At 43.9% G+C, this 24,297-nt stretch overlaps 1 protein-coding gene across 1 annotated transcript in view; it reads left to right on the top strand.

The window, feature by feature from the left end:
• The window catches only part of SPATA13 (spermatogenesis associated 13), a 154,128-nt gene that overhangs the window by 91,268 nt on the left and 38,563 nt on the right, over nucleotides 1-24,297 (top strand). Inside the window, exons 2-3 of the mRNA XM_056858028.1 lie at nucleotides 4,200-5,996; nucleotides 22,037-22,393. Coding sequence (XP_056714006.1) covers nucleotides 4,200-5,996; nucleotides 22,037-22,393 — 2,154 coding nt within the window. The remainder of the gene's footprint in view (nucleotides 1-4,199; nucleotides 5,997-22,036; nucleotides 22,394-24,297) is intronic.

Here is a 24,297-nt window from a genome sequence, read left to right as displayed (position 1 = left end):
ATACATCGCTGGGAATACATAGAAAGTGTGAACAGTATTTTTTTATAACATTTTCAAACGCAATACAGTGCTGGGAATACATAGAAAGAGTGAACAGTATTTTTTATAACGTTTTCAAACTCAATTCATCGCTGGGAATACATAGAAAGCGTGAACAGTATTTTTTATAACATTTTCAAACTCTTAATACATCGCTGGGAATACATAGAAAGTGCTAACAGTTATTTTTTTATAACATTTTCAAACTCAATACATTGCTGGGAATACAAAGTGCGGTAACAGCCTGTAACGAAAAGGGAGGGAGTTAACCAGCTGCTGTTGTTTGGGGGGGCATCTTCCCATGGACCGACAAGGACTTCCACGCCGGCCCCGCCCCTTCTTATCGGCTCCTCTTCTGATTGGCTCTTCAACTCGAGCGCCGCCTCCGAGCCTCCCTCTTGCCCAGCCTGCAAAAGGAGGCGGGGAAAGCCACGCCTCGGCCAGCGTTTGTGCCGGCTGGGCACGCCCTTTGGAAATGGAAATGAACGGTGCAAAGCGAGGGGCATTGTTATGCATCTCTCTCTCCCCCCCCCCCGCTTCCTTGGCTACGTCCTGGGTCAAACTCCTGCAGATAAAAAGCGGATGGGGGGGGGGTCAGGGTCTAGTGGCCGGAGAAGGGCCATCCCCTGGGAGCCCTTTCCCCTTCGAGGGGGAAAAAAAACAACGACTCGGATTCCTCTTTTGATGCATGGGAGGGTTTGCCTTGGATTTGCACACAAAGGCCACTGATGCACGCGAGGGTTTGCCTCGGACTTGCCGCCCTCTAGGTGCACATTCCCCCCCCCTCCGAATTCTCAAAACTCTGCACGGGGGCTTATTTTTGAGTTCTGAGAATTTGGACCGGGGTGGGGAGGGGGGGAAAGCGTGCATCTAGAGAGGGGCAAAACCTCCCGTGCAGAAATGGCCTTCGACGCACATCTGAAGTCTCAAAACTCTGCACGGGGCGGCGGCGGCGGCGGGGGGGGGCTTCTAATTGTTGAGTTTTGAGGCTTCGGATGGGGAGGGGGGCAAGGCGCGCCTAGAGAACCCGAGGCAAAACCTCCCGCGCACCCATGGCCAAATTTGGGAGCAGTTAGGAAACCGAGGGCAGCCTTTTGAACGGCGCCTCTCCTCCCCCCACCCCGTTGCACAGGACGCCCCCCGCCAGCAAGTTTCTTCCTTCCCCTCCCGCTCCGGCTGCAGCTGCTGCAGCTGCTGCTGCTCTGGCTTTTGCGCCCCTCGGCTCTCCCCCCCCCTCTGTCCCGGCCGCTGCCATAGTGATGCGTGGAAGCGGATTAGTGCACGCCCAGGGGGGGGAAGCCGCCGCCGCCGCCAGGGCAGGAGGAGCCCAGCATGCTTCTGCTCCTCCTCCTCCTCCCGTGCTGAAGGAGCGAGGAGGCCCCCGGGCTGTTGCTCCTGCCCGGTGCTGCTGGGGGGGACCCGCCGGCCGCCAAGCGCGCGCGGACCTTTCCGTCGGCTTCCCAGGTAATCGCCTGCCAGGGTTTGGGGAGGGGGGCGGGAGGGGCCGGGGCCATTGATGCATGGGAGGTTTTGCCTTGGATTTGCCCCTGTTTAGATGCACTTTTGACAACACAAGAAAGACCCCGCTGCATCAGACCGAGGCCCATCAAGCCCGGCAGTCTGTTTGCACAGTGACCGGCCAGGTGCCTCTAGGAAGCCCCCAAACAGTGAACTTTCCCCCATCCCTATTCTCCAAACTCAACAATACGCCCCCGTGCAGAGTTTTGAGAATTCGGATGGGGGGAAAGCCTGCATCTATACCAGTGGTTCCCAACCTTTTTTTGACCAGGGACCACTAGGACATTTTTGTTCGGTGCAGGGACCCCAAGGTTCAAAATAAAAATTCCGAGAATTTGAAAATAAACTTTAATCATAAACGTTAAACTTGGAATCATATTTGAATATATTTTTATAATAGAGAACTTTTAATTGAAAATATTAATTTATTATGGGTTTATAACTTTGTTTCGGGGACCTTAATTTAGTTCTCGCGGACCCCTGGGGGTCCATGGACCCCTGGTTGGGAACCAGTGATCTATACAGTGGCAAATCCAATGCAAAACCTTCCATGAATAAATGGCCACTCTTTAGATGCACCTTTCCCCCATCCCAATTCTCAAAACTGAACAATCAGCCCCCCCCGTGCAGAGTTTTGAGAACTCAGGTGGGGAAAACGCGCATCTAGAGAGCGGCAAATCCAAGGCAAAACCTCCCATGAAGGTCTGTCTCCGCTGCCGGGAGCGCCTCGGCTGGACCCGTGCTTCTTTGGTGAGATGAGAAAAGGAGGCGCTGCGGAGGCCGGCAGGTGCTTTTTGCTTCTTCTTTTTTGCCATAGGGAAAGTTTATAGACAAGGGAACTTTGGAACCCGAGGAGATTTTCTCTTTTGCAGGCTAGGGAGACCGTGGACGTTTGCGCGTGGGAGGTTTGGGCTTGGGTTTGCCACTATGCACGCTTTCCCCATCCCAATTCCCCACGCTCAACAATAAGCCCCCCCCCCCATGCAGAGATTTGAGAACTCAGATGTGGAAAATGGGCATCTAGAGAGAGGCAAACCCAAGGCAAAACCTCCCATGCGTAAATGGCCAGTTTGATTACTCGAAAGCACTTTTTAAGTGTAAGAACCTTATATAGCAATGGTCTTATACCTTAGTTGTAGAAAAGGGCAAGAGTCCAGTACCACCTGAAAGACTAACAAGAATATTTTCTGGTAGGGTATGAGCGAAAGCTCCTACCCTACCAGAAAATATTCTTGTTAGTCTTTAAGGTGCTACTGGACTCTTGCCCTTTTCTACTACTGCAGACAGACTAACCCACTGTGAATTATACCTTAGTTGTTTGTGCATTGTATTTTTTGTGTTTTAGAGGCGAGGCCGTTAACCAATTATAATGCAGTGTGTGTGTGGTGATCTTTTTTTCTTTCTCTTTCACAACTTTCATCCCCCCACCTCCTTTACATTTTGTCCTTTAGGCTTTCTTTTTTCTTTTTGTAATGTCATGTTTGCTGTGAAAACCATTGGCTTGACCCAACCCCTAACTTTATTTTAAAGTTTATTTTAAAACTTTATTTTACGTTATGTATTGCTTTTGCGTTATGTATTGCTTTCTTCAGGGAATGAAAACAAGATTGAAAAGCTTAATAATTGTTTAAATTTTCAGACCTCGGTGTACAATGTTAATGTGTAGCTTGTTTATGTCACTAGTGGATGCTTTATTTTCAATCACTTTCATACCCTTTCTACTATTCATTAAACAATGGACCATGATGGATATTCACTGTTTAAAGCCTGTGGACTCCCTGCCTTTCTATTTTTTGCTCTTCACAGCTGCTATTGGGAGGGGGGGACTCTTTTACAAATTAGCTCAGACAGTTCGCGTGATCAAAAGGCTGCTCTCCAATGAGAAACTTTGATCCAGCAGGAGTGATTTATGTGCAAATAACTTCACTGGATGCTCCCCATGCGTGCAAAGGTGTTTGATGTGAAATAAAGTCCCTTGCATCCACCCTGGACTGTCCCTTCTGTAGTTTTTGGTGGATCAAGTCCACATACATATCACCTGACAGATGGTCATTGTAATTGGGTATGAATCCTGGATCCCTTCCTCCTTTCTTCCTGAGTAGGTGATAAGTGCTGTGGGAATTAACACCACCAAATATCCACTGGAAGGAAAAGAGATGCTTACGACAAAGTGGCATGTACATTGCCTAAAAGTTTGTGGACCAATAATAGCAGATTTACAGTTAGATCTTGTACGGTAAAATTCCTAGGCAGAGTTATACCTTTCTAGATTAATGGACTTTTTTGGGCTTAATACAACTCTTCTTAGGATCACACAGTTAGATAGCTGAAAGTTCAGGCACAATGACAGCAAACAGTGAAGTAAATTTAGCAGGAGCATCTACTGAAGGAAAAATTCTGTTGAAGTACCCCCTTGTGGTCTTTGGATTCTGCTTAGTAGCAGTAACCAAGCCAGCAAAGCAAATACAGATTTATCATATAATTCCATTATCTAATAGCTATGCTAATGTTGGTATCATTCTCAAAGCCTTTCTTTGCTTTATAAGAAAGCCTTGTTTTAGGAATGCCTTGTATTTTATACAAAGAACCCCTCTTTGCTGTGGAGAAAGATGCTAAATGCTGGCTTTGTTGTCTTGATGCAGGCTGTACAGACTTCCAGAGAGTTAAATTCGCCCCACGGATGTGACAGCAGCAACGCCAAAAGATGTCCTGCTGAAGAAGAACCTGGGTTTGGAGAGGATGAAGACCATCAGGTATGGGATGTGAGCTATAAAGCTCTCTGTCCTGATGCTTATGATACGGAAAACATGACAGCATGTCAGAATGGCTGTGGAAATGACACCTCTGTCACCTGTATAGTCATGGATAATAAAGAGTCACAGAACAACACTACCTCATTATTGCCCAATGGGGGATGCAACACCAGTAGCAGCTATGAAGATGAAGGCCAGGACAGCAAAGTCAGCCCTTCCAAAATCATGCGGTTTTTCTCCACTCCTCGGAAAAGATCTGGCTCCAATGTAGAAAGGCCTCATTCCCTGATAGTCATGGGGAACCCCTCGACATGGAACGCTTTGTCTTCCATTAGAAAAATGGGATCTTTCAAGAAGTTAAAATCATCCGTGCTCCAAGGAATCCAAGCCAAGGAAGACTCTGACAACTTAAATGACACCATCTTGGATAACGATATCCGAAAGCGTGTGCCAAACGGTGCGGTGATGAGAGTTCAGACAAACAGGTATTCCTACTCAGGACCCCTACATGATTTGCACAGCATGGTAGATAATACTTTGGCTTCTGATAACTCTGATGGAGAGGAGAGCGATGACTCCTTCCTGAGGAACACTCGCCGATCACGTAGCATCAGGCGCGCCTATGGCATTGGCCGCATAAATTTGCTAGACACTGAAAAAATTAAAGACCATCAGAACAGTACCAGAACCGTACCTCCCATCATCCAGGAGTCGCAGATTTGTGAAATTGTGGTGAAAGATTCCGAAAGCAATGAAGTCGTCTACAGGCGGAGCAAGAGCATAGACAACCTGAACTTTCTGAAAAAGGGCTCCTTCAAACGGAAGTCCGCCTCAAACCTCACTGACCTCAAAGTTGCGAGTGAAAAGCAAACTCCGCAGAGAACGACGAGCACTTCTTCAGCCGACTCAGACAAAACCAACAGGAACTCGGAGCGGAGATCAAAACGCTGGAAGAGCCCAATTAGAGCAAAGGATTTTGACAGAGTCTTGAGACTTGTTAGCAACGTCAAGAAAGACAGTCCTAAGAGCGAAACCCCATCACCCAGCGAACAGAACCAGAGGACAAAATCGAACAGCAGGCTGCATGATGATTACTCTCGTAGGGTGTCTAGCGGCAATGAAAGTGACAGGCGGAGGTGTCACCCTCCCAAATGTAGCCCAGACTCTAGCTTTTCTGAAGCTGGTCTCCCAAGAGGCTCAGAGGAAGACAGTGTCGGGACTGACGTATTGACCTGCAATACCAGTAGTCACGGAGTTTCGTCCAGCGACACCCCAGATTCAGTATGTCCGTCACCTCCCTTTAAGGACGTTAGCCCAATTCCTAATGAAGTGTTTTATGAAGACTCAGACGGACCAAAAAGTTCCAGCCAGTTTACATGCAGCACTGAGCATCCCAGCGTCCCCGCCAGACCTGCGGCCCCTAAGCCTCAGAGCCCTAGTGCCGAAAAGGTTAAGTGCAATATTAATTCCCATTGTCCGGATCAGTGCAGCACCTTGTCGCTCAGCTCAATGGAAAGTGAGGAAAGAGGGGAGGGGCCTTCTGCCAGGCTGGGGAAAAGCACTGTCTGTTTCCAGGACGCCGTGCAAGCTGCCTATTACGACGAGGCAAACGAAGACAGTGGCATCAGCAGCCACTCTCAGCTGAGCCTCAATTTAGCTCCGAGTGCTGAAGAAAGGAAGGAAGAGGTAAGGAGAAAGCAAACCCATATTTTTAAGGCAAGCAATAATACACATGCACCCACCCCCAAGCGATAATTTCTCCCTGTGTTAAAATTTGTAATTTTATTTTTCTTATAAAGGTACAGAAAGAAAATTGGGGGAAAGGAGGGGAAAATAATAATAATATTTAATATCCGTGTCCAAGTGGTTTAGGACATTACATACAGGCATCCTACATCTGCCCCAAGAAGACATTACTTTATCATTTTTAAGTTCTCTATCGCATCCTCTATTAGTCATTATACAATTGTACTTTGCATACTCTGAGTATTTCTTCTGTCTATATTAAGTTCTAAACAGTTTGCTTTTTAATTTGTCAAGTAATTTCTCCCTGTGTTTTGAAGGCAATATCAAGTTGTTTTGCTTCCTTTGAACGTGAATAAAGAAAGCATTAGTGACTGCCCACGTACCTTTTCAAGGACAGCTTTATTGCAAGTTTGCAACCTTACCTGCCTTGTGACAGGAGTGAGACAGAGCAGGATCCAGCTGGGAGGGTTCTTGGCTGGGGCCCTGGCAAGGGTCAGTCAGCGCAAGTCTCAGAGTGGTTAGTGGTGGCAATCTGGCGAGTGACCTCAGAGTCAATCCCAAGCAGGTTGAGATTTATTCATAAGGCTGCATGGTGACAGATGCTGTGTATACAAACCTGAATATGTCATTGCAGTTTTATTGGGCTTTGATGGGCAGGGCTGGTTGGTATTTAAAGATATGTAGGTAGACTTACAATGTAATGGTCTGATTATAAAATGGTAACTGGTGACATAACACAGTTCCAATAACTGTCAAGTTGTCATGGAACGGTTTTATTTTTCATTCATGCTAATTGTTTCAGGAGCTTTCCAAATTTTCACTTCCTCCTTCAACATCCCTAGTTCTACATTGTGCCCGATTGCCTCATATTGATTAGTTCATTTCTTAAATACTGTGGTAATAGGAAAAGTGTTGTGGCTATTTTTATTTTGCCGCTTTCATCGCACAAATACAGGCTTTCATGGTTGCATGTATCGTTTTGAGATTCTCCGTTTTTAAATTCAAGTTTCTAGCTCTCATGGTTGCAGACCTTAGCTTAGAACAGGATCCAGTGAAAGTTCAATTGCTAGGAGATATTATGGCTCAGTGATATAGCATATTCTTTGCATGCATAAGGTCCTGTGTTCAATTCCTGCCATTTGCATTAAGGCTGTCAGGCAGAAGGTCAGAACTGGCAATATAAGCTGTATAGACTAATTATCTGACTAAGGCAGCTACATATTTTTAAGAAGAGGTTTTTAAGAAGAGGCTAGATAGCCATCTGTCAGCAATGCTGATTCTATGATGTTAGGCAGATTATGAGAGGGAGGGCACCTTGGCCATCTTCTGGGCATGGAGTAGGGGTCACTAGGGGTGTGTGGGGGGAGATAGTTTGGAATTCCCTGCATTGTGCAGGGGGTTGGACTAGATGACCCTGGTGATCTCTTCCAACGCTATGATTCTGTATGTGCTCAAACCTTGGTCAGAACTTCACTGGTGCATAGTTTATCCTGTCTGCTTTCTTCATTCATTATCTTCTTTATATCCCACTCGGCTACCAAAGAACATGCATCCCCCCCACACCCAATTCTTCCTTTCCCTTTGACACCATCTGTGGAAATTTGCAAATAATTTGAGTTGACTGAATGTTGGGAGCAGAACCAGAGCTGACAAGATCTACTAAGGGACCCCCAGACACAGATTATCGCCCTCCCACACATATACACCACCCCAAACATCATGGACCTTTATTGCCATCGGTGACTACCGATTTTTGTCCTTCCAGTTGTCCCCCCAGAACAGAATTACATAAATATACATGCTTCTCATTGCTTATTTCAATAATTTTTAGCCTTTCCGTATAGAAAGTTCACTCTAGTTTTCAGCTTAACTGAGGACTGACTCAGTGGACTCTGATCTGGAGAACCGGGTTTGATTCCCCACTCCTCCACATGAGTGGCGGATGCTAATCTGGTGAACCGGGTTGGTTTCCCCACTCTTCCACATGAAGCCAACTGGGTGACCTTGGGCTAGTCACAGCTCTCTTAGAGCTCTCTCAGCCTCACCTACCTCACAGGGTTTCTGTTGTGGGAAGGGAAGGTGATTGTAAGCCGTGTTGAGTCTCCCTTAAGTGGTAGAGAAAGTTGGCATATAAAAACCAACTCTTCTGCTTCTGACTCTTTCAAAAAAAATTGCTTCCTTTTTCCTGACTTGCAAAACATGCTAACAGTTATATCATTACATTATTGCAGGAAGATTGGAAATAACCCCCACATCTTCCTGTATACGTATACATTGAGGGGGGGCCCACCTACCAGTGTGACTATAATGCAGCTGTTTGATAGAGAACCTGCCTGCTGTATCATGAGTGCTTTCTTCAAATTACAGCTTTGAGTTAAGCTTTGTATGAGGAAGTGTAACTGTATAAAGTATAAGGTGATTGTCATGCAACTTCCATTTGCTGGTTGTGTTATTATGCAAACAATCACGATATAATATAACTTAAGGAATTGTGTGTGTAAAGTGTCATCAAATCACAAGCCAACTTATGGTGATTCCGTATTACTTTCAAGGCAAGAGACTAACAGGTGGCTGGCCATTGCCTTCCTCTGCATAGCAACCCTGACTTCCTTGGTGGTCACCCATCCACATACTAATGAGGGCTGACCCTGCTTAGCTTCTGAGATCTGACGAGATCAGGCTATCCTGGGTTATACAGGTCAGGGCACTTCAGGAATTACAAACAATAAATTTGTTATAGTGTTTTGCCAAGCCCCTGGTCAATAGATGTACTCTTTGTAATACTTAACTGTAACTAGGCTGTAACTGTTGAACAATATATTTAACCTAAAATAGTTGATACTGAAGATGTACAAGAAAAGGGAGAGATCCATTTCCAGCAACGCAAATTAATCCCTTGGTAACTGGTGTGTGTGTGTGTGGGAGGGAATTCTTCATTCATAATTTCTTTAGCACGGGAGAGCATGAACAAATGTCACGGCTGCAAAATAAATTCAGACTAGACAGTATTGGACTAGATGGTCACTGATAGCCTGACTCCGTAGAAGGCAGCTTCATATGTTCATATTTTGAAAACTTCGTTTTACTGTACTCAGAACCAGATTTTCTGGTTTGTAGTTTCTGTTCTCACTGATATTCTTTGTTTGTGTTTTGGTGAGGAAGGACAAAGGAGCGATAAATATAAATCAGTAAGCTCTTTTGCATCCGCATGACCAAGAAATATTTTTTAAAAATGAAAACTGAGCAGCTCAGCGTTTCTGATTCTGGAGCGTAATACAGATACTGATCTCTGTGGAGGTACATGTAAACACAAAATAATCACTCTGCTCACCTTGATGATGCAGTTTTCATAACTAGTGAACTCTGCCTTGAATCTGGTTTTTTTAAAAAGGTGAAGAGAAACTAAACCAGCTCAAGATTAATTCTGTCAAGTGCATCTTTTGGAAAGATGCTGCGACAAGGCAGTAATTTGATGGAAAAGTCTATTTGTGTTCTCAACCTGCCATCTAGTGGTGATAGAAAAGAACAAGAGTCCAGTAGCACCCCAAAGACTAAACATTTCTGGCAAGGTGTGAGCTTTTGTGAGTCACAGCTCACTTCTTCAGATACCTGAAGTATCTGGTATCTAAAGAAATGAGCTGTGACTCACGACAGCTCATACCTTGCCAGAAATTTAGTTGGCCTTTAAGGTGCTACTGGACTCCTGCTCTTTTCTACTGCTGCAGACAGACTAACACAGCTACCCATCGTGTTCTATCTAGAGGTAGGATAACATAAAACCAGAGATGCCGCATTTGCTGGGTTTTAACATAAAACCAGAGGTGCCATGTTTGCCGGGTTTTAAGTTGTTTTGGTTGTTGTTGTTATTAATATTTTTATCCCACCCTTCCCAACTAAATCTGGGCGCAAAGTGGCTAACAACATAGAATTACAATTAAAATAATATCACATAAATAATTAAAACATTAGATTATCAATACACAATAACGGTGCCCTGATCATGGCTCCCAGATGATGGTGTCATTTCCAGGTTTGGAGAAACTATGTGTACCACAAGGTGTTAAAGATAAGGCTAAGATAGGGTTAAGAAAAAACCAAGTACGGAAAAGGGGAGAGGGAAGGGGAAAAGGCGAGGAAGGGGAGGGGAACTTGGCACTATGGGATGGCCATGCCCTGATGCTTGAACATACCATAGTTGAACATACCCTTTGATACACTTCAAAAAGGATGTGGACAGAATCAAGCTGGTGCAAAGGAGAGTGACGACGATGATCATGGGCCTGGAGACCAAGCCCTATGAGAAAAGGCTGAGGGAGTTGGGAATGTTTAATCTGGAAAAGAGGAGGTTGAGGGGGGATGTGATTGGTCTCTTTAAGTATTTGAGGGGCTGTCACTTAGAGGAGGGTAGGGAGCTGTTCCTGTTGGCAGAAGAGGATAAAACTCACAAAAATGGGGTTAAGTTGTGTGCACTTCCTGGGATTTCTGACTTATTTTTGCTTTCATACTTTGAGTATCAGGCCTCTCACTTGTATTTTTCGAGCAGAACCTGAGACAGTTGTTCAAGGGAGAGAGATGTTCCAAAGCCCCGGTACACATGCTGAGTATGTTGCGCACTTCTCAGTTGCAGAGCTATGGCAAAAAGACTGAAGTTTGGTTTGGGAAAAGAGAGGCAGCAGTCAAGTCAGTCCAATAGCGAAAGAGATAAGTAGCATGATTCAGGACAAGGACAAGCAAGGGTCAGGTTCCAGAAGCAGCAAGTCTGAAGGGCCAGAGGCTGATAATGCAGTCCAAGACAGGAAGGAGGTTGAGTTCTGAAAGGAAGGGAGGAGGGGCGTACCCTGGTTAATGTCTTCTCTTCAGTGAGACAGACTTGCTCAGATTGAAAAACAAGTTCCATCTTTATAGGAAAATAACACAAAAGGCCAAGTCAATAAGATGCAGAACTACTAAATGGGAAGTTCCAACATCTTAATGTTTCATTGATTGTTCAACAGTTAGAGACATTGCATCTCATGCTGATACTTCACAGTAGAAACAGAACGCTAGTGACGCAGAAAGTGAGGCACAAGGAGCCTCACAACTGAGTGGTGATAAAAGCAATGTCTGCAAATGCCTTGAAAAATAGAGACATTTTTAACTGATGGAGAAAATTAGAATGAAAAGATACCAACCAGATCACTTTAGTTAGGAGACCCAGGTCTTTTATGCATGCTGTTTCCGATCATCAGAGGTCGCCTTGCTCTCCCCCTGCCTTTTCTTGAGTTTTGTCCGCGTTTTCAAATTCAAGATAAAACAGGTCTCTGAAAATGCGAGCAAAGCGCAGGGAAAGGCAAGGAGGGAAGTGAGGTGACCTCTGACAGTTGGAAACGGCATTCATAATCGACCCAAAGTCATTGGAAGGATGATGGTGAATGAAACAGCCATGCATAAAAGACCTCAGTTTCAAATCCTCACTTATCTGTGAAGCTTATTGGGTGATTACTGCTCAGGCTAATTCACTGGATTCTTTGATAAATGGGATGGAGAGCAGAGAATCATGAACACTGGCTTGAGCTCCATAAACCCTTCTGCATGAGCACCACAGTCACAATTCGAATCGAGCCCCGTACACATGGGAACTGAGAAGAACCTTGCAACTCTGTTGTGACTATTACACAGCATAAGGACCCAACTGGTGTTCTCCATAATGTGTGAACCAGCATTTACACAATGCCTTTAAAAAAAAATTTAGACTACACAATTAAACAATGGGCTCAGTAGATGTCACTGTAGCTCTTAGCTTGGCCTTATTAGGGAGAGATTTGGCCAAATGTGGGTTTAAACCTGTTGCTGTTTGTAAGGCAAGTACCACAGCCAGAGAACACACATGAAACACCAATCCATAAAAACTCTTACCGACCAAAGTCACCTAAGTGTGTCTCAAGGATAGCTTCTCGTTTGAATTTATCAACCTGGGGCAGGAAGACCGCAAGGAAGTAAAGTTTAACATTATCAGTTCAGAATGTGGAGTCACATTGTCTGGACTCTTATCCTCTGAAGTGTTTGTGATAAAGCTCATTTATGTGACCTCAAGGCACACCTGTGTTTACATTCCAGATCTGATGTGTAATAAATAGGGTTGCCACCCAAAGAGATCCAAACTAAGGAACTCACAGTACAATCCCCAGTAGGGTTACATCCGAAGAATGTAAACTCTGTTTAGGATTGCACCATGAATTCCTTAATTTGGATTAAATTTCTGAGCCAGTGAATTTAAGAAGGGCGTAACTCTTTTTAGGATTGCTCTGTTGGTGTTTTGATGTCTTAAATGTGTCAGGGCATTAGTAATCCGTTATTAGACTATACCAGCCTTGCAACATATTAAATGAGTTGCCGTTTGCAAATACTGGCTTGGGCTTCAGTAAATGCTTCTCTTGGAAGTTTCTTGTCTTCCAGGAGTGGCATTTTGAGTGGTGGAATTAAGGGGAAGGTGAGAAAATTGTGCTCTGCAGACGGAAATCCTTTCTGTTTGCAAACATTACCGGTGGATCCAAGCCATGGTGCATCTCTTCTGCTCCATGAGCATTTTGGAAATAAACAGGGCAACACTCCTTAAAATAAGGAACAGGAGAAAGCTACTATTGTAGTGATGGTATGCTGATGTCTTTAGAGGCTGGACAAACACTTGTCAGGGATGCTGTAGGCTGATCCTGCATTGAGCCCGGGGTTGGACTAGATGGCCTGTATGCCCCCTTCCAACTTTATGATTCTGTGTGGAAGAAAATCTATTCACCAATTGTAAAAATGCACTATAGCATGCTGGTTCTTGTGGCATTTTTGTACTGTTTACTTTTATGCAAATATACAGGTAGAGGCATTCCTACCTGGGAGAAGGTTCACTAGCCCACATGACAGCCCCAAAGGGTACCATTCTGCACCATCTCTGAGTGAAACAGAGTAGTCTGTCATAAGGAATCAGTGTAGCCTCTTATTCCCCATTGAGGTGCTTCTGTGCTCAGTGTGCTGTTGTCGTGCTGAGTAAAGATTGTTGCCTGTCCATTCCCCTTAACTTAAGGAATCCATTTTTGCCCAGGCAAACATCTCCCAATAAAAGCTGGGGTACAACTGCACGTAGAAGCAAGTTCAAGCTGTTGGCTACCTTAAAATGAGGCTTGTCTCCCTCTCTCATAATACTAGAACGCGGGATCATCTGCTGAAGCTGGAGGGTGAGAGATTCAAAACTGATAAAAGGAAGTACCATATTTTTCGCTCCATAAGACGCACTTTTTTCCTCCTCAAAAGTGAGGGGAAATGTCTGTGCGTCTTATAGAGCGAATGTGCGCACAGAGCCGGCTGGGCGCGCCCGCTGGGAAGCGGGGGGGGGGGGAGCATAGAGCTGGCTTGGCGCGCCCGCCTGCCTCCCGGCCCGCTCTGTGCACCCACCCGCCTCCCAGCTGGGAAGCGGGGGGGAGCACAGAGCCGGCTTGGCGCTCGCCCGCCTCCCGGCCTGCTCTGTGCGCCTGCCCGCCTCCCAGCTGGGAAGCGGGGGGGGGGAAGCACAGAGCCAGCTTGGCGCGCCCGCCCGCCTCCCAGCCCGCTCTGTGCGCCCGCCCGCCTCCCAGCTGGGGAGTGGACATGTTCATGGAGGATAAGGGTATTCTCTCCAGTACCAGAGGAGCATGTCTATTATATTAGGTGCTTTGGAACACCAGCAGGATAATGCTGCTGCAATTGTTTTGTTTGTGGGCTTCCTAGAGGCACCTGGTTGGCCACTGTGTGAACAGACTGCTGGACTTGTTGGGCCTTGGTCTCATCCAGCATGGCTTTTCTTATGTTCTTATGGTTATGTTGGTAGGAAAAACAAATTTGACCATGGTAACAGTTGCAGTGCAATCCCTAAGCAGAATTACTTTCTTCTAATTCCACTGAAGTCAATATAACTCTATTTAGGACTGCAGTGTTGGAATGGCTAACCTCAAATTATTTGCCTGTTATCTTAAAAATATTTTGTTTTAGGAACAGATAATAAACAGTGGTTCTCATCATAGCTGTTTTAAGCCATTTTGAGTGTGGGAGTCAAGGCTGTAGCTGCAACTTTAGGTTATGAGTCTTTCTATTAGTTCTTTGTTCCCCATCAAGCTGGAATGAAACATTAAAGGCACTAATTTAATAATGGTGTTCCTGTCTCAGAAGATTAGAGAAGTGACCAGAGCAAAAGAGAAATCTTTTGGTCCGTTAATGATAGCATTGTTCTTTTTCTTGCAATCCTGCCTTAGCAGCTTTGGATGTTAAGAAGGTTGCATTCCTTGGCACAGTCATCAACCAAAGTGGACAATGAAAAGTGCATGGGAATCAGAGAGCTGAAAGAGAAAGCAGCGGGGGGAAAGCGCTAACTCAAGTAGTACAACAAAGAGAAAACAGGCAATGCTTTGGATAATGGGGATGCTGCAATGGAAACTCTTGAAGATCCCACAGATGTTGGATGCTAGGAATTAACTACTCTAATGGGACTTATCTTGGGAGTATTCTTGTCTATTAGGTGCCATCCCTGAATGCAGACAGTTATATCAGTATGCTGTGCTATGAAAAATGCTGATGGATGTGTTTATAGTCTCATGAGCTTAAAAAAAGGAACACCTGAAAGACTGGGATGCAAACAAGAAAGATCTCTGAAGAACACTTAGCCACATACACTTGGAAAAGAAGATTCTTGTTATTTCCTGGGAGGAACAATGAATTTGACCCGAAGCTCTCATATTACTCAAACCAGCAATTAGAAGAGCTTCATTTTAACAGTTTGGAGATAAAAACACTTAAGTTGGAGATGAATGGGTTTGGCTACACGAACTAGATTATTTCATCAAGGTAATGGTTGCAAGATGTCAATTAACACCTCTCCCTAATAAGGCCGAGTTACAGTTTGCAACATGAAGGAGCCCAATGTTGACCTTGCTTAAGTTAAGGGTTGATGGATCCTTTTGTTTGCTACAGAAATAATAATTTTGATGTAATGTTGGTGTCAGAGCAATGTTCATGTCAGAGCAGCCATAACTGCAAAGGTTGTGCTATCATAACCAACTACAGACAAAAGTCTATTGGCTTGGATCTACTGGGACTTTTAGTGGATGGAAAGATTTCCACCTGCAGAGCATGCCTTTTTTGTCTCCCATTTTGGGGGGGGGGCATTTTTGGCCGCAGTGGAAGGAAGGAGGGGGGGCAAGAGGAAATGCTTCAGTAGATCCCAGCCATTAACCCTGGGATTCTGTTCATTACAACATTTCTATAACGACAGGAATGTTCATTAATGTTGTTATCCTTTGTATTTCATTAGTTGGGGTGAATTTTCCTAAATGTTATGAAGTGTGCTGGCTCAACCTTATGATACAATAAGCAGTTGGTTCAGCAACAAATTCCAGATTGGGCACAGTTTTTCTCTACTAATCTTTCTTCCTTTTTCCATTTCCTGTGAATATTAGCTTCAGAGCAAGGTTTGTGTGTATTGCAGATGCACACAAACACTATGCATTTTTCATTTCAAATGTGAAAATGTTTAAGTTTGGCACTGGGAAGGTGGGCGAGCCAGGTGTCTGATTTGATCATAGGCTGGAATTTCTATACATTTATTTTAAGGTTACACATAATTGTACACACATTTATGCTTGATTTTTACCTTCTCCACCTACCTCATCACCTCTTGCTGTTCTTTTTCTCTAGTTTTAGAAGTTTTCAGCAGGAATTTCCTTTATTCCTATAAAACTGGGTACAGTCTTGATGCTTTGCACACAAAGGAGAGAGTGTATACAAAGCATTAAACCCTCAAGCATCAAAGGAACTATTTAATTTCTCAATTAACTTTTGTGCACATGTGAATGGCAGACATTAGGACTCTGCTTGTAGGCGTGATGATCCCCCTCTCTATGTTATGTTTGGAAATCAAAGGGGAAATAGCATTCAGCGTTCCTAGCACAATTGTAGTTGGTGGCATGACATTAATTCAAGGAGTTATCAAACCAGACGTGGGCGAGCTTCATTATAAATGTGCATCTGACAACTTGGATATAGTTTATGAAACCTTGAAATCACACCTTTGCAGGAACACAAAGGGCTGGTTCATACAAACATGCACCTAATGCATGCACATCTCTCAGAGCTCATTGACACATGTGCAGTAATCACTTTATGCCTGCAGTATCTGGTAATGACGTGCCACATGTAACATTTTCATATCATGCAGGAGGTTCCAGGTTCAAGTGATAGCATCTCAAAACTGTTATGGTTAGCACAGCAGATCTGAGAAAGGCCTCTGTCCAAGACCTTTGAGTGTCGCAGTCAATCAGAGTAAACAATATTGGGAGAGATGGATCAATAGTCTGCTTCAGTGTAAGGCAGCTTCATGTCTTGGGGCAATGGAGCCTCACCAAGAACAGTGCAGCATGAGATCATCAAGCTGGAAAAAATGTGTTCATGTGCCATCAAGTCTACTCATTGCAGAATCAGCCTAAAAGTGTTTGTCAAGCTGCTGCTTGAAGAGTGCAATTTCAGTGGAGTTTCAATGGTTTCTGTGAAAATTAGTGTCAGTAAAGTGAATAGGACTGCAGCCTTAAAGTTTAATCCTAAATTGCTCAAGAGTAAATCCTATCCAGACAAGTATGTATAGTGTATTGCAGCATTAAACATCTTAAATATTCCGACAATACGGAGACTTGGAGTGTCTCTGCACAAACAAGAAACTGGCCTGTATCTAACGGTACATTCTGAAGGCTTAAGTGCACTTTTGGACTTGCTAGTGCATCATCTAAAATTATTTTCCAGCTTTGAAAAGAGAAGGATCACTTTGTTTTTCTGCAGCTCTCAACAATACAAACAGAGCTGGGGAAAGGACTGATAAACACTACCCTGTTATATTTTTAAAGAGAGAGAGAAACTCAGTTTTTCCTATATTACCATTGATTATTGGAATAATTTGGAAATTCCCAAGAAAGTATGGGATGATTTTCTTTTGAAGTGCTTGCTTTCATTTAGAAACCAGTTAAATTCTAAGAAGCAGAAAACACAGATGGAGCTATCAGGTACTCAACAATGGCCTTTTATGCATGGCTGTTTCCCTTGCTGTCACCCCTCTGATGACTTTGGGTCTTTGTTTTGATTATGCATGCCATTTCCCACCGTCAGAGGTCGCCTCGCTCTTCCCCTGCATTTCCCCGCTTTTTGCGTGATGTGTTTTTCAGGGATGTGTTTTATCTCAAATTTGAAAATGTGTGCAACATGCGGGGAAATGCAGGGGGAGAGCGAGGCGACCTCTGACATTAAGAAACAGCATGCATAATTAAAACAAAGGCCCGAAGTCGGAGGGGTGACCTTAAGGGACACAGCCATGCATAACAGCCTAAGACTATCAGAAGAAGAAGCTGAGGGCAATAAGGAAGCCATTCTCTTGGTTCTCACATCTGTCAGTCACAGCCACGACTTCCTTGGCTAGAACAATGGGAATGTGTAACAACCTTCTTCCACTGCATAAATTAGGCAGAAGACTGTCTTCACATTTTGCTTTCTGTCACCAGGTCTAGAAGAATTACAGAGCTATCCGAAGCACAGTTACACCCTTTTTAGTTTATTGATGTCAATGGGCTTGAAAGGCTATAACTGCCTACAACGGCATTGATAAGAGACTTGCTTTTTTTAAAATGTTGGGAATGCAGGGGAGCTAATGAGCCAAATGCGTATTTGGTGGCATGCCCAGATTTTGGGTAAAGCCTGACCAGCCAGGCGATATAGTAGGTTTGTTTCTGGGTTAAGCAATGTAAAAAATCGTTTAAGCAAATCATAGAGTTCAGAGTCTTGCATATATCAAATCAGAACTGACCATTCTTTGGTTCTGTTACTGTAATTTGGACGTAACGCTATGGGCTGTAATTGCTCTGATAGCTCTTCCAAGTTTTATTGCCTAAGATAGGGCAATGAGCAGCACTCCAAGAGAGGACATGGGACGTGTTGTTTCCCTCAGTTTAAAGGTACAGAGTCACAGAAATGAACACTTTGTCCAGCTAGCTACGTTAAGAGTCCTGCTTGTTCTTGTGGCTCTTTTGTGAAATCAGGTGAAAACGGCATCAGAATGACTTTAGTGTACCCTTTGATGTTTCAGTGTGTGTGCATGGCTCCTGTGTCCCAATGACAAGATAGGTCCCAGCAAAAGTGATTGTTTAGTATTGATTTTTTGCTGAGATATATCATTTAAAGGCCAGCCATTAGCTGGTGCAAAGCAGTGTAAATTCTCTCTTTAAACTTCAGCGGAGTTATTCTGATTTCTACCAGATGACGAGCTGGATCTGTACGAAGAAAATAGTGAGTGATGCAAACTGTGTGGCTCTTTTGGACAATGAAAATAGCACAATTGCTGTCCTAAAATCTCCCAAAATGGCTGAACAAAATTGTCAGCGCCGTGTTATATGGCTTTGCATTCTTGTAGCTTCCATGGAGCTATACTTTGTACAGGCTCAGAGTAAGATCTAGTGAAAAATATTCTATTTGTTCATTCTTAAAGTGATCCTTATTTATAAACAGGGATTCTTGTTTTTCCAGAGATAGGGAAATATAACATGTTAATAGTATGAGAAAAGGGCCTGTTGCCTGAGCAGTTATTGATAGGCGTATTGCTACTTTTAAATTGTGTGTGTATGTGTATGTATAGATGGGATTGTATATTACATGGACACGTTGTGTGTGCAGATGCTAGTTGCACCCCTTTGTGGCATCGCTCCATTGTCAGAGATTCTAAGTTCCAAACTTCACTTCATTTCCCAACCGTTCACTTTTATGTGGGTTAAAGCAAAGAGGTGCGCTTGGGAATACCACTGGGACGGGACCAACCTGCCCCCTGCTTGTTGTGATCCCAGCCAAGGAGAATCATGCCTGCCCATATCTTCCATCCTAAATTCTTTCTTGGTAATGTTGGAGTATGCACAATATTGGGCGAACGGGATAAAATGTTTAAAGAGTCTTGTAGCTCATTTGTGGGAAACTTCATCAGGCACCATATGGTTCAGTTACTCTGCTATGAACGTGTGGACTGCCTCCCTAGAAACGTCTTTGTCTCTCTGAGGTGGTATGTGGGTTCTGCATGAGGAGTTTAATCTTTGATGGCTCCTACTTATGTGCAAGTCATTGCTTGATGTTGTCAAGCCACCAACCTGTGCATGCATTTTGGAACAAGCCCCTTTTCTTTTCCTCTTAAATCTTACCCCTTCCCCAGTTGTTTCAAGTGGTTTAAATTAGTCTACCTGCTGTTCAAATTTCTTCACAGAGGCATTTCTTATTGCAGAACATTGACGTTTATAAAATTTGTGATAGTTTATTTTCTTACATTTTTAGGATGGCACAGAAAGGCTTTCTTATTTCATTGGAAACTAGGTGGTAGATATTATGTGTTTGCGGTTTTGTGAGCCAGCGTGGTGTAGTGTTTAAGAGCGGTGGTTTGGAGGGGTGGACTCTGATCTGGAGAACCGGGTTTGGTTCCCCACTCCTCCACTTGAGCAGCGGAGGCTAATCTGGTGAACTGGATTTGATTCCCAACTCCTACACACGAAGCCAGCTGGGTGACCTTGGGCTAGTCACAGCTCTCTTAGAGCTCTCTCGGCCCCACCTACCTCACAGGGTGTCTGTTGTGGGGAGGGGAAGGTGATTGTAAGCCGGCTTGAGTCTCCCTTAAGTGGTTGAGAAAGTCGGCGTATAAAAACCAACTCTTCTTCTACTTTGTTATGAGCTTATTTTTTTCTTGACACCTCATTCTTATATACATTTCAAGTTTGTTTTTTAAAAAGAACCCTAGGCAAGATTAATTTAAAACCCATGGGATCTGATGTGGGTATGGCACATACGATAAACGAATCAGAGTTGGGTTCACAAACTGATTGTGAGAGCCCAAATAAGGTTTGATGGTGGTGGTGGGGGGGGAATGCCTGCAGAACACTGCAGTGAGTGCTTGTTCTTCCACAAAGTTACAAGTGTCAATGTGAAGCCGTAATTGAAAAACAATCGGACCCGGGAAGTGGCCTGCCTCCATACTATTACCAGCACTTCATCCTACCAAACTATTGGTAGTGTGCCCAGAGTGTGGGTTGCATATGAACTTTCTGCCTGTGTCATGAACTGGAGCAGGCTTAATGCCAGAAAGGCAGCTACATTAACTTCCAGAGGAATTTTATATGCATGTTTGACCCACTTTCATTGTTAGCACACACAATAGGAACCACGTCCCAAACCCCTGTGATGTTAAGGAAACTATCTTCAGCCTGTTAAGGTTGAACCCTGTGCTAAGCTTTGCAGTAGAATACCGACCACATTCAGGATCAGTAGACAGCATAGTAGTCCCTGGTTCTCCACTAACATTAGGAGCTACATTTTTCCATTCTGCCCAATGCAGGCAATATTAGCAGTTTCAGTCTTTGTAATGATTGGGAGGATTTGGGCAACTCCTTTTTCGCATGATGCAGTGACATCTGTAGCCACAGCTTGCTGGCAGTCAAGTAAAAAATGATGTGTTCTGAAGAGGTGTCCAACAGGTGATGGACTTCACTTTTTCTGTCAGCTTTCACAGCTTGATCCAAGCCCTTACTTTGGACCTGTGCATTTCAGTCATTGTTTCCGATTCCCCGTCCTTTGTGGGCTGCAAAAGCCAACACTCTGTGGGGGGAAGAACTTCCTTCTCTTGCCTGAATCGGCCATTGCAAAGCATATTAATAGTTTGTCTTTGTAGCAGAAGTTATCAGACATCATAATCCTCAAGCATGTTAATACGGAAACATCCCCCTGAAACTTGGTGGTGTTTATTTCCACAATACATTATAAATTATTTTTAATGTGAATAACTGTTTTTTATCTTTACTGGAGAAATAGAAAGGTTAACGAACAGGTAGAAAATGTGTTCTATGCCTTGTTTCTATCATACAATCTGGACTGAATGGATATGTGTATGTAACGGGTGATTTTCACTTTTTTTTATAAATATGACAAAGCTCAGGAATTAATACATGTTGTAACTGAAACGTTTCTGCCCTAGTAACCTTTGTCATTCAACTGTATTTATTCGTGTTGCCTGTAAAGGATTAAGAGAAATTTAAATTAACAGTGAAGTAAATTACCAAAGCGGCTGGCTTTCTTAAACGTGATTAATTATACCTCAGAGTACAGAAAGGCCCCATGCATGCATTACAGCAGGGGTGTCGAACTCAATTGTTACGAGGGCCAGATATGACAAATGTCACTTGGTTGGGCCGGGCCATGCCTCGCCAGCCCAGATTGAGAGTTGGGGGGAGAGGTGTCTGCTTCGGCTGGCTCGCAGGCTGGATAAGAGCTCTTAAGGGGCCAGAAATGTCCCTCACCCCTGCTTTTCAGTGTAATACTGTGCAGTTATCCCAGTCTACGTTCATCGATAACAGTAGGCTTAGGCTGGAGTAAACCTGCATAGGACGCCACAGTGACTTTCCAGTAAGTCTAATGAAATACACTAGGAAGTTAAGGCTGCAATCCTAAGAACACTTTCTTGGGAGTCAACCCTGTTGAATGAAAGGGGCTTCTCAGTTCTGTTCTGACATAACCCCACGGCTGAGTTGGCTCATCGGTCTATTCCTACTCATTTTGCTATCAAACGACAGGATAGCAAATTAGCTATTTCTATTCAATTTTTCAATGAAAATCCCTTGGGGAGGAAACATTAACCACACATTGTTAACATCAGTTAGCAAGAAAAAACACACATCTGTATTGACCTTCTGGTTTTCTTTAGTTATAACAGCTTATTACAGTCCATGACGCTTGGACTCAGGTAATATTAATTTTCTGTTTACTCAAAAGTTGTTGGTTTTAATGTGTAACAGTTTTATTTGTGAGTGTTAATTGGCTTTTAACACTCCTCTGTAGAAAGATTAAGCCCTTAAGGAATTTGAAGGATGAAGCTTAATGTTTTTAAGTGCTGTGGCTTATTTGACTTGTTCACATTTAAAAAGGTGGTTACTGATGAACACTGGAAGAGGTCTTCATCCCAAGATGAAGAGAGGACAGAGGCTCAGAAGGTCACAGCCAGGAGGTGGGGCTCTGGAAAAAGATCTCGACCTCGGCCCCTCTCAGATTATGGCCAGTTAGCCATTAGGAGTTTCTCGATACCAGAAGATTCTGTTGCTATGGAGTCCCTGATGGTGGAGTGTGCAGATGACAAGAATGAGCCTGGATTGCCGTCTGCTGAATCTGGAGCCGGTACAGTAGCCAGCCAAAGAGAGCGCAAGAGAAGACCCATCTCTGTCATTGGTGGGGTCAGTTTCTATGGGAACAACCAAACAGAAGAAATAGCAGATCTTCTCTCACAAGTAAGACATAAAATGCATCCTCTGCAAACCTCAAAAGATCATTCTTCTTCCTTGCCTATAACCTTCAAATTAGAAAATAGTGGACACACCTTTTCCTTCCTTCTGCTTCTTCCAAAACACCATCAAATGCTTTTGATAAAAAACAAAATCCAATTAACTGAAATAACTACATGGGTGATTCTTGCTTGCATTGTATACTAATGTTTTCCTTCTTCGGGTGCTGATACTTACATTTTAGGTTTTAAAGTATTCTTGGTATATCAGAATACATTGAGGTATGGATTGTGTAAGAAATAATAGTTGGAAAATAAGAATATCAATACGACAAACCATTTGCTAGTCTTTTTAAAAATGCAAGTATTTATGTGCTCTAATTTACCCTTTGCACAAAGCTTTTTAGAAACATGCCACAGAGACGCTGATGATTAGTAATATAAGATGGAGTCTGGAGTCTTGTGGCACCTTAAAGGTTAATAAATTTATTGTGACATATACTTCATGGGAGACTTTCTGAAATAAAACAGTCTTGCGTGCCTTCAAAAACTAGCCGATGAAGGGCCTCAACAGTAGGCCACACCTTGACAGTAGGCCATTCCAAAATAATGGACTTATTTATTTATTTCATTTGTACCTCACTTTTCTCCTCAATGGGCACCTAAGGTGGCTTCCACTATTTTCCTCTCCTCCATTTTATCCTCACAACAACCCAGTGAAGTAGGCTAGGCTTACTGTGTGTCACTGGCCCAAGGTCACCCAGCAAGCTTCCTTGGCAGATTGGGGATTCACAGCTGGTTGTCCCAGATCCTAGTCCAGCATTCTAACCACTAGTGGTGGTTAGAATGGTGTAGTGGTTAAGAGTGGTGGTTTGAAGCAGTGGAGTCTGATCTGGAGAACCAGGCTTGACTCCCCACTCCTCCACATGAGCGGTGGAGGCTAATCTGGTGAACTGGATTTGTTTCCCCGCTCCTACACATGAAGCCAGCTGGGTGACCTTGGGCCAGTCACATTCTCTCAGCCCCACCTACCTCACAGGGTGTCTGTTGTGGGGAGGGGAACGTGATTGTAAGCTGGTTTGATTCTCCCTTAAGTGGTAGAGAAAGTTGGCATATAAAAACCAACTCTTCTACACAGTGCTGGTTCGCTGTTACTGGACCTATTACTGGAACTGCTCTTGTCCGAGCTAACATAGAACATGGCTAGCCTGAGGGAGGGTATATTAAAGGGGTCAATTGTTCGAGCAGATAATTTGGCACATGGGAGTACAATGGCACATGAAGATGCATGAAATGGCCACCTAGATGGATAGGTATATGCAACCTATTGAGAGAAGAAGAAAACATAGGTCATGTATCTGATGGTGTGGGTTCTGGCCCACAAAAGCCGCACTTGGGCACACTACAGAACTTATTGGGAAAGTTCCCACACCACCACTGGAAATAATGGGGGAGTCGGTGCCCATTGTCTGCACTGCTGACTGGATGTGAGCTGAGTAACCCCTGCAGTGCTGGCTCACAGTATCACTGATGTCACTCAGGTAATTGGTTCCTGGGCCATTTAAACTGCCTGGTCTCCCCCTGCCTGAATATAATAGATTTGAGATGCAGATGAGCCTAGCAAACCATTCAATAAATTTCCCTGGTAAAGACACTGGAAACATGTTAGGAATTGCATATTAAATGATGATGAGTTGGCCTTATTGGCCGTGCCTCTTGCATCTTTCTATGAACACTTATCCCAAAATCAGTGTGTTAATCTTTAAGGTGCTGCAAGATTCTTTTTTTGGTTTTGCTACAGCAAATATCAGTGGCTACCCACAGTAGGTGATAGCTTGGAAAAAGGACCAGCGTGGAAGCTGGCCCGTGCTGACTTCTAAGTGTGGTGTGCATGTGCTGCTCCACATTTAT

This window comes from Euleptes europaea, chromosome 12 (assembly GCF_029931775.1).
Source record: "Euleptes europaea isolate rEulEur1 chromosome 12, rEulEur1.hap1, whole genome shotgun sequence".
Classification (NCBI taxonomy): Eukaryota; Metazoa; Chordata; class Lepidosauria; order Squamata; family Sphaerodactylidae; genus Euleptes; species Euleptes europaea.
This window is presented reverse-complemented; position numbering and strand designations above follow the sequence as displayed.